The sequence below is a fragment of the Rutilus rutilus genome, assembly GCF_951802725.1.
Source record: "Rutilus rutilus genome assembly, chromosome: 5".
NCBI classification, from domain to species: domain Eukaryota; kingdom Metazoa; phylum Chordata; class Actinopteri; order Cypriniformes; family Leuciscidae; genus Rutilus; species Rutilus rutilus.
The window spans coordinates 5,928,677-5,940,190 of record NC_140213.1 but is presented as its reverse complement, the minus strand read 5'-3'; the positions used below and the strand labels follow the sequence as shown (position 1 = coordinate 5,940,190).

The window sequence follows — 11,514 nt, the reverse complement described above, 5'->3', positions numbered from 1 at the left end:
CTGGAATAAAAGCTTTTTATTGTGGCCTGTTGAGAATTATGTGAATAAAGAATGAAATCCCCCACAACAGCTGTTTAAGACTTTGATTTAGTCAACACAATCATTTTATGCCACAAGGATTACAGATAAAGTGCAAAACCAAACAAGAGTGGTATTAAAGTAGTTCATTCAGACAGAGTACAAAGTAGAGAAGGTGTTAACCCTTTAATGGCCTGGCTGACGTTAACCCTATAAAGCCTACTGTATCATTTGATATGCACATTTTTAAGGCATCTAAATTTTCAACATGATAAAAACATTGCTAAAAAAAATATGTACACAATCTACGACTTGCCTTTTGTCGTCTGATTGAAAGTTTATACTTTTTAAGCAAGAGTATGATTGTGAAAGCGTACACCTTTAGGTTGTCTTATTGCTGTGAAATTTTTACTGATTTTAAAGCAACCATAATATACTTTATATTGTTAGTAATATTTCAAGATGAACACTTACTGGACTGAAGCAACTTAGGTTTACTTGATTACACATAATCATTTTTAGAATCATGTTAAAATTGACCAAATATGATACAACAATCTCTAGAAGAATGTTATTTTGTACATCCCGATCATCATGTGTTTTGCCCACCACCACAATAAAAACTACAGAGCTTTGATCATAAAAGCATTTAAATATCATTTTTAGGAAATATAGAGTAACAACTGATATGCATTTCATGTAAGTAGTCTGTTTTACTGTTATAAAGATCTCATTGATTTACATAGTAACTTTTTTGGCCATATAAACAGCAGCAAATTGCATATTTTTGCTCAGTTTGGGCCTCTGAATAAAAGTGGGTGTTTTTTCCCCCTTGAGTATGGGCTTCATTTTCTCCTACATCATATGAGCCATAAAACCAAAACAACGTTTGTTTTTGCAGTTTTGTTTTTTTACCCACTAAAAAAGTGTACCTTAAAATAAAAAAAGACTATTATTTCATATGTCAGGCTTTATAGGGTTAACGAAAACTCTGTATATGGGTCAGGGCTTTCATGTGCTCCCATTCAGCGGACACCTTTCATCCCGTTGTACAGGGGCAGGGCGACCTATGACCTCTCCATTCATTCAGCCATGCAAGGCAAAATGGGTCTGTATTATAAAACACAACTGTTCCTGGTTCAGATTTAGTGTGATAGTGCTCCAGGTGGTGTGATGTTCCTGATTCCACAGGCCTTGATTCCAAAGTCTGTTCAGGAGTGCTAGAAGACCCTTTGATCACAGGTACAAAAACACATAAATGTCACCTTCTGTTATTGCATCGATAGCGGGGTTCTACGGCATCTACAAACAAACAAAAGATCAATGTAACCGTAAGTCTTATTTGCATAGCAGTTAAATTAAAAGAGGGCGATCAGAGAGCCGCATTAAATCCCTTTCTAGGCCCTCATTGTGTCCCTGGCTTCTCATCCATGTCAAAGCTTTGGATTTACTTAGTCACACAACCAAAGAATAACAGGTTTGAAAGCAGACTGGCTATATTCTGTAAATATATGAATGGAGCCGATTAGTGTAACAAACAAACAAAGAAAAAACCTGAATAATGGGGATTTATGGCTTAAAACAGCCTTCGGATTCGCAAATTCAATTCACAGCTTAGGGGATGGATGGATGGATGCCCTTTTATCCCAATCAACTTTGTCTTAGATGTTTGTCCCAAAATAAAAAAAGACATACAGTAAGAAAAAACAGCTATAAAATAGCCCATAATTTGGGCTTGGAAAGGTTTGATTAGAAATGTTTAAATTCATTTTGTGGTCTCTAACTTTGTAGGCAAATTTGATCACAGTCCGAGATCTTTCTACGATAATTTCCCCATCAGAAAGACCCGAGTCTCCATTTGAGTTCGATTTAGTCTCGTTGCTCTCTGGGAGAAAGAAATTGAGACATTGAAGAGATCTCTGCGATTTTGCTTTCATATGGAAACACGTATTTTCCTGGAGGTCAAACAATATTCACCCGATACTCTGCGAAGTCTTATAAATGTGTCAATACTGTATAATCACACAATAAAGCTTTGCTCGTGTCACACAGTCAGATGGAAATGCAGTGGTTGGATCAATACCACCAGCGATGATGATGAGGCTCAGTTGATCCAGGCGTACGAGTAGAAGTCGTTCTGCTCCCACAGGTCACACCTCTCTCTGGAGTAGTTTGGCACGAAAGAAATGTTCTTGTCCAACAGGGCGACGCTTGAGGGGAACTCCGGCCACTCCTCCGGCATCCTACCTGTGACGTTATGAAGAGGTTTGGAACGTTATGGGCAAGATTTGATCACATTATTCACACACACAAAGTTATTTGTCAGAGCACAACATCGACTGCCTAATTTTCACCAGCTTAGGTTTCAGATGTACTATTTATTAGCACCTGGCTCCACTGTTGCTCGGGCCCTCTTGAAATTGCTCCGTTTGTTTAAAATGATATTTTTGGCCTTTTTATGGCATTATTGGATAGGACAGTGTAGAGATCAGACAGAAAAGCACAGGGTTGCAGAGAGAGGAACGGGATTGACAAAGGACATCGAGCCGGGAATCGAACTTGGGTTGCTGCGAAATTTCTTTACTTTATTTAGTCAAAGTGTTTTAAGTTTCGAACCAAACCAGCCAGCTTTGTAATGAATAAACATTGATTTGAACCAAAGCAAAAAAGATCAGGAAAAACCTGCTCTTGCACTTCCTCTGTAAACCTCAGACTGCTGGAAGAGTTTGTTGAAGATTGTTTTGATTAAACAACAAAAGACAAAAAAAAAAAACCGCTCACTGCTTTTGACTAAATAACTTTTGTAACTATAATAAGGATTAATATATATTTAATTTATACATGGTATTACTTTATTCAATTTCTGTACCTGAAAACAACTGTTAGACCTACCTGAAAAGCACTGTTTATTTCATATATATCTCTGTTCTGTTGTATTTATGAATTTATGTTGGCTTGTTGAATCATAAATGGATCAAACCCATGTTCAGTGAAGATGATTTGATGATGTGTCAATAAACTTTGCTAATAAACAGTAATCTATTTTAATAACAAAAGTTACATCGGTATCAGAATTTGCCAGAAGTTGTTTGTTAAAATTGGTATCGACCAAAAAAAATCCTATGTCCATAAATTCCAAAAAGTCCATAAATTATATAAAAAAAAATAAAAAAAACATCGTACTGACTCCAAACCTTTAAATAGTAGTGTACTGTATGTCTCATCAAATAGTTGAAGAATCAAGCAGGTTAGATTAACTATAAGTGTTGTGCTATTATTATGGGAAATCTCACAATAAGCTTACCTTCTTTGGCAAAATGTACAAAATACTTGGTGATCATTTCCTGGAAGTTCATATCAGCTGGCGACAGGGTCCCTAGCACCATTTCAAGACCCCTGAAGAAGGCCAAGCTGTCTAGAAGATGAAAGGCAAAGCGACTGGGGAAGGGAAGCCAGCTGGAGGCGTTTGCCTGTTTTGATGGAGTGTAAGTCACCAGATAACGGTACACTGGGCTCTTTAAAGCGCCTGGAATACATGTGACATCATTGAAAAGGTTTAGGTTTAAACATCTGACTATGGGGTCTGACTAAGGAGTTTATTTTGCAATTATGACTGTACGCTATATTGCTTATTACGCTTACCATGAAATATTTATTAGAGCTCACAAATTATAAAATATTCAGAGTGCTGATAAAGCTCAATTCCCTTTAATTGTGAAATGAAAAATTGATTTGAACCTGCAGCTCTCTTAGCCAGGTCGTTCCTGGGGCATGTGGCCTTCATGTCCGAGACCATGGTGGTGAAGAGTCTCTCTGGACAGCGGTCAGAGGTCGGACACGGTGCTGAACTATCATACAGCCTCAGCGCCTGATCGCTCAGGTTCTTTCCGAAAGGGCTCAGCTTGCCTGTGTGAAGGAATCAACAGAGACGTGGTGAGGAAAAACACATTCACTTATATAAAGACTAAACACTTATATAAAGAAATGTCTCTTATGAGCGACTTACTTGTCACAATCCAGCGATAGTCCCCCCATGTCCATGTAGAGATGTTTTCATATGGAGGACTAGAGAATGATGTATAGAGCATGATATATTAGTGCTGTCAAATCCATTATTTGTGATGAATCGCATCTAAAATAAAAGTTTGTGTTTACATAATGTGTGTGTATATATATTATTACATGTATATATATTGTATATATGTGTGTGTGTGTATATACTGTATATACACACACACATATTTATACACATATGCAGTATACTGCATATTTGTGTGTAAATATCTATAATTACTCTCGATTAATCAATTTGACAGCACTAGAAAATATATGATGCCATGTTCACAATGTAATTTCCATGGTTGGGTAAAATATTCCCCACCGGTTTGAATCAGAATTTGACTAGGAATGACAGGAGGAGAAATTTACTGAATTGCATTAGAGAAATTGAATTAGTCCAACATACATTTCACAACAAAACATTAATAATTACAAGATTTATTTTTATTATTTATGCTCATTTATTTCCTGTAGAATGTATGTAGAATATTAGGGGATGCATTGTATTGTATACTGTATATGTATAAAGAAACATAGAAATCTTTTAATTGTAATTTGTAACTATTCATTACAATTCATTATACAATCCCCATAAACGTTATCATACACAACATGGAGAATTTTGACTGGAGTATTTCCAGCAACATTAGATTAGTTAGATTTTTTATAATTCTAATAAAATAATAAAATAATTAGAACTATAAAAAAAAAAATATATATATATATATATATATATATATGAAAAAATAATAATAATAATAAATAAATAAAAATATATATACATATTCTTTTTTATATATATATATTTTTTAATCGATTTTTTATAATTCTAATAAAATAATAAAATAATTATAATTAAATAATAAATTAAATAGAAATTTCTATAGGTGGCATTTCAAACAGCGATTATAAATATCATCTAATGTTGCTGGAAATACTCCAGTCGAAATACACCATGTTGTGTATAATAACGTTTATGGGAACTGTATAATGAATTGTAATGAATAGTTACAAATTAGATTTCTATATTTCTTTGAACCTCAATTCCAATTCAAGAACTTAATTTGTGTTCAATTCTGAATGCCGCACATTCCTGACAGTATTTTCATTTTACAACTTATGACTGAAAATAAAACAAAGCCGGTTACCTAAAATCAGTCTCCTGTTCAGTTGTTCCAACCACAAATGGGACATCGTTATAGGCTCCCCCTTTCTCCCAGGTCTCAAACGGAGGAGCTTTGAGAACATGGCCGTCAACCACTGCGACCGGACCAACAAATATACCTTTGACTGGAAGATCGACTAAGTCATCGGCTGCCCATGATGGGTACTTCTGCCACGGGATTGCCTGAGTCAGACAGAAATCACTGACATTAATTCAACCACAGGTCCATTTCTGATATATTACTACCATTTAGAAAAATTAAACCCCTTCCTCTGATGTTCATTGAGAATTCATAGAGCGTTCAGTGAGTTCTGGCAGGAAGTTGAGGTTTGATGATTTATTAAAGAGAGTTTACGGATGACGAAGCCAACAGGTTGAGGCTGTTGTTAGTCAGCCATGACTCTGCTGTGGAAGGTTACAAGCTCGGCCATGAATTTCTCACCTGAAGGACTTGAGTGATGTGTAGTCCTCTCAGGCAGATGGCGTCCTTGCAGCCAGTTCTCCTCAGGAATTCCAAGTTGTCTTTTTCTGCTGACTCCAGGGAAGCATTATACACATACGAGCCGCTCATGTCAATCGCACGATGAAAGAGTCCTTTGGCTAGTGGAGACATCATCAAAGTCCAAACCGAAGTTCCTCCTCATGATCAAACAGTGAGAGAGATACTTATTATACATCTATAAAGCTAAACCCTTGTGAAAAAGAAGTACACTTTATTTTGAATGTGCACTAGTAATGTACTTGAAATCTTATGAGTATTTTTCAATGACTACCATAGTAGGGGAAAAAAATACTATGGAAGTCAATGGGGCCTGAGATACAAACATTCTTTCTTCGTGTTCAGCAGAACAAAGACATTTATACAGGTTTGGAACAATTTGAGGGTGAGTAAATGATGACAGAATTTTCATTTTTTGGGTGAACTATCACTTTAATCTACGTCTGGAATCATGCGGCCTGGTCCTTACGGATCACGGATCAACTACGATCCCTATACTTGACAACGCACATCCTTCGGGTTGACTATCGCGGATGCGCACATCGTAATATCGATGCTAAAACTATACATTATTCAACCCTACCTCGTATCGTGATTTTGGTCAAATCACCCACCCATTTCAACTTAAGATATATTGAAATTAATTTAACATAGTAGATTTTAACACATTTACAGAATTTGATTTTAAAGGGGTGGTTGATTATGATTTCACTTTTCTAACTTTAGTTAGTGTGTAATGTTGCTGTTTGAGCATAAACAACATCTGCAAAGTTACAACGCTCAAAGTTCAAAGCAAAGGGAGATATTTGCTTTTAAAGGGATAGTTCACTTTGAAATTAATTTTTGATATGTTTTAGCTTACCTCAAGGGCATCCAAGATGTAGGTGTCTTTGTTTCCGCAGTAGTTTCAATTTTGATATTTTTAAGAAAACGAACAGTATTTATATCGTTGTTATCTCTTGAAAACAGCACACGTCCAAATGATCTGACGGCGCGGGCGGGTATAGATATATACATAGATGTCGCCTTGGCTACTGCAGTTCATTGGAACAAAACCGTAGCCAAGCGACATCTAGTGTATATATCTATACCCGCCCGCTGGCGGGTATAGATGTATACACTAGATGTCGCCTTCGCTACTGCAGTTCATTGGAACGAAACTGTAGCCAAGGCGACATCTATGTTTATATCTATACCCGCCCGCGCCGTCAGATCATTTGGACGTGTGCTGTTTTCAAGAGATAACAACGATATAAATACTGTTCGTTTTCTCACACAAACCGCTCGTTTCGTGTCTTAGGCCATCAATGTGTACTTATGATGGGGAATTGTTTCATTTGGACGTGGGGAATTGTTTTAATTTGGACTCTGTGCTTGTGTTTTGAGACAGTGACCATCGACCTGCATTATATGACTGACAGACAAGAACGGTTTGACCTAAAAATATAAAAATTGAAACTACTGCGGAAACAAAGACACCTACATCTTGGATGCCCTTGAGGTAAGCTAAAACATATCAAAAATGTATTTCAAAGTGAACTATCCCTTTAAAGAAATCGTTTTTTAAGGACTACAACAAACGGCTGGTAGGGACTACACAACATTCCTCCCGGGTTAGTGACATCACAACCCTACAATTTACATAAACCCCGCCCCCGGAACACGATTTATAGATTATCAAGACAGAATATGCTAATCAATGACTAGAAGATAAGCTACCTAAATTCACCAACTAACCATTCAGAAACGTCCTGTTGCATTCTACACTTCTTTGAACATAAAAGGCTAAAAGTTTTAGAAATTTTCAGTGCCATGTGTGTGTGAGGTAAAAGGACACAAGCTGTTGTAGCTCCACCCTCTGTGCCGGGAGCAGCAGCTCATTTGCATTTAAAGGAACAGACACAAAACGGTGTGTTTTTGCTCACCCTCAAAAATGGACAACTTTAACATGCTATATAAAAATATCTGTGGGGTATTTTGAGCTAAAACTTCACATACACACTCTGGGGACATCAAAGACTTATTTTACATCTTGTGAAAAGGGCATTATACCACCCCTTAAAGGTTTAATTATTTTTGGTTGGGATTGAGTTTAGATCATGACTACTGGCTTTATTCTATTGACAGCACATTTAACATTTAGACATAAATACAAAATTTAGATGTCATTTTAAAGGTTTACACATGAATATACCTTTGGGTCAGTGTAAAAAAAAAAAGGTACTGTTAACTTATTAGAAAGTAAAAATATATATTATAAATATATTTTAAAGTAAAAATATAAAAGCTTAAAGACAAAAGAAATAAGTATTATAATATATGCAATATGTTACAAACTTATTTAATTTTAGAAACATGTTGTCCTTATTCACACATTCTCAAAAAGTAAAGGGTACAGGATTATGACATTTTAAGTGTCCAAATACTTTTAAGGGGTCATTCATTGTATGTTGTACCTGAGCTTTGACCAAATATGGTAACTCTCCCTGCATCCCCACCGAAGTTATGGATATTCTGCTGGACCCACTGAAGTGCTTGGATCTGGTCCATGAAGCCATAATTCCCTTTGACAGCAGACAGGAAAAAAACTGCTTGATGACATTTGATGAATTTCAATTATGCTGTAGTGACAAGCAGAGAGCTGATAGAGTCCATAAGGGAATGGATTTTAAAAAACAACTTATAAATCTTTAAAGACAGACCTACTGTGAGATCTGAGGTTGTTAATCGATGGTATATGCTTTTGTTGATGCCATCAGCCTGCGTTATTTCAACTTATTTTTTTTAAATAATCGTGTTTAAAAGTTGAATTTGTGATGAAAAACTACATTACCCAGGATAACCTTGTACTGTATGTGGCTTGAGTCAAGCGTCCTTCACAAAGACAGATGTGCCTGATTCTGATGTTTCAGCTTTGCTCAACACCTGGTCCTCTAATGGTTAGACAGAGACCTGGAGAACCCTCTGTGGAGGATTTGGTGGAGGATTTGTGATGATCTGGGGGTTCTTCAGGAAGGCTGGAATCGGACAGATCCGTCTTTTTGAAGGACGCATGACTCAAGTCACGTACAGTACAAGGTTAGCCTGGAAGAAAAATAGCTTTCTTCTGCTCTGACAATGTTCCCCAATTACAAAGATTGGGTTTTCTCGCAGGAAAAAGCTCTATGCCACACAAAGGTCAAGACCCTGTCATGGCTAGCCCAATCTCCAGACTTGAACCCCATTGAAAACCTCTGGAATGTGATCAAGAGGAAGGACACAAGGTCACAAGCACATCAGACAAAGTCTTAGTGCCAGGAGTGGCATAAAGTCACCCAACATCAACGAGAAAGACTGGTAGAGAACATGCCAAGACGCATAAAAACTGTGATTGTAAATCTGGGGTTTTCCACAACACATTGATTTCTAAACGTTTAAAAATGAGCATAAACTATTCAAGGTCTAAAAACATGGAATGTGTTTTGTTATTTTGACCAGTTGTCATTTTCTGCAAATAAATGCTCTAAATGACAATATTTTGAATTGAAATTTGGAAGATATGTTGTCAGTAGTTTATTAAATAAAAGTGTCCGAGATGGGCAGCAGTCATAAGTGAACTGGACAGGGACTGGGCCTTACCTGAGGAGTTGGTGGGGGAGCCTTCTCTGAGCACCTCCAGGGCCATGAAGCCGAAAGCATTGAGCCTGTAATTCAGACTGACGTACACCGTCTGCGTGCGGGCCGCCAGCTCTTCAGTGGGGGAGTAGCCTCTCTCCTGGCCGCTCAGCATGTGGAGATACCCTCCGTGGATCCACACCATGACGGGCAGGGGTTTTGCGGGCTCTAGACTCGGAGTCCACACGCTGAGATGCAGACAGTCCTCCTGTCCCATGACCTGCCCATCTTTTCGGAGGGGTTGCACCTGCGCACAGATGCTGCGAAATCGAGTAGCATCGTACATGCCATGCCAACACTTTCCCGCCTCCACTAGATCCGCCGGAGGCTGCCAACGACGTTCACCCACTGGCGGTACAGCGTACGGGATGCCCTTGAAAGAGTACGCTCCGCCTTCCCAGCGCCCGCGCAGCCAACCGCAATCCGTCTTCACCTCTGCCACCCCTGGAGGAGGAATCTTCGCCATATACGCCAGGTATCCCGCGAGAGAGAGGAGACTGACCACGGCACAGCCGATGAGGAACATGCATCTGCGTGACACTGCCCGGAATGGACTGACGTAGTGGCGACGGACGTACCTTACCTGTTCCTCCTCTTCGTCCTGCACTAGATAACGATACTCTGTCCCCTCAGGGACCTCATACACATCCTCACTCATTTTATATACTTTGTGTGAGAGAGAGAGAGAGACAGAGAGAGAATACAAGTGAAAGTCAATACCTTTTTTATCCAGAAAGACTGTACTGGAAAAAAACATGCAAATATTTTCTGTGAAGCTTGTATTTATAAAGCATTCTGAAGGTTTTCCTAATGCCATATAAAACACATTGCAATCCATTATACATTTTAACTGTAACAGTACATTATTATTGTGTATGACATTTGACTTTGACTTTACTTATGTTCATGACTGCACCTGTGGAGAATTGGTCTGTGATGTAACCTAACACACAGTAACACATGAAATATAATGATGATTGTGTGTTTTAATGCACTATACTCAAAACTATGCAATAAGTATAGTTACGTTAGTGTGCGTATAGACGTAGGTTACATTATAACCTAGTATTCTGAATAGATATGTAACGTTTCATAATGTGTTATGCCTATGGTAACCATATCTATAAAGCATGCCTTAGTGTTCACAGTGTATATAATGTTTATAATGCTTCACAGTGTGCATCTGTGTGGCTTGTGTTAGTTTATTCTCAGCATGAAGTGTGTGCTGTCGTGACAGACGCAGGATGAGGCGAATAATCAGCGGAAGCCACCAAATGACCCACCATGAAGTTTTCCATTTTATGCTGACTTATCCATGAGGTGAAAGTTAAAATATTACACCACAAATAAACGTATTCCACTAACGTTACATGACGCTAAAGAAAAACATGCATAAACATGTTTAAACTGCTCTGTGAGTGGAATAACTGGATTTCAGCCGCAGTTTAGATTACACGAGGAACTTTTTCCTTCACAGCAAACATAAAAGTGTACTAAACATAAAAATATAACAAAAAAATAACTAATCTACCTGAAAATGTTGCCCTGATAACGTCGATACAAAGTTAGGCTACTTGAAACGGCGCAACTACGACACAAGCACTCAAAGACATTTTCATATTGATTTACTAAACCATAATAGCTTTTTCCTGTTTAATAGCCTGTGTTTAATGTAAAAAGCAAAAAAGGTCACAAAATGACGCATGTACTTACTATGACATTAGAGCTCGCGCACGCACTCACTGAAGCCAGGCACAGGCTATCAGACAAAACAACCCTGTACTGGACGTCTCCTGCTCCGCCCATAACTGGAGTTTTACATGGCTGCTTTACCAAACCTACAGTAGAGAGAGATTTTAACATTTTTGCCTTAGATTAAAGCTGTATTAAAAAGAACAAGGGAGAAAATGAGAGGAATGGGAGTTGCATGCCAACTCAAATTAAAATGAATATATTTTAATAAAATATTGCATATAGTGTAGGCCTATTATATTTTTGTTTTATAAAAGCAACTATATGAATTAAGTGTTTTATTAAAGCTGCTGAAAGTTCAAACACACAGACTGCATAGATAGACACACACACACACACACACACACACACACACCCTATCATGCTT

The 11,514-nt window shown here is 37.8% G+C and overlaps 1 protein-coding gene across 4 annotated transcripts; it reads right to left on the bottom strand.

The window, feature by feature from the left end:
- Window position 1: 1 nt before the first annotated feature.
- Window positions 2-11,208, bottom strand: LOC311291026 (para-nitrobenzyl esterase). 4 transcript variants are annotated; one of them, XM_084409851.1, is made up of 10 exons: window positions 11,109-11,196; window positions 9,360-10,061; window positions 8,198-8,305; window positions 5,685-5,881; window positions 5,226-5,425; window positions 4,025-4,083; window positions 3,757-3,924; window positions 3,323-3,544; window positions 2,102-2,265; window positions 2-1,320 (listed from the first exon to the last, which is right to left on the bottom strand). In XM_084409851.1, the coding sequence occupies exons 2-9, from the start codon at window positions 10,051-10,053 to the stop codon at window positions 2,123-2,125; spliced, it is 1,791 nt and encodes a 596-aa protein (XP_084265977.1). In that variant the 5' UTR covers window positions 10,054-10,061; window positions 11,109-11,196; the 3' UTR covers window positions 2-1,320; window positions 2,102-2,122. The 4 variants fall into 4 exon arrangements, with proteins under 4 accessions (XP_084265977.1, XP_084265978.1, XP_084265976.1 ...); XM_084409852.1 differs by having other exon boundaries at window positions 2-1,248; XM_084409850.1 differs by having other exon boundaries at window positions 2-2,265; window positions 11,164-11,208.
- Between the last annotated feature and the right edge of the window lie 306 nt (window positions 11,209-11,514).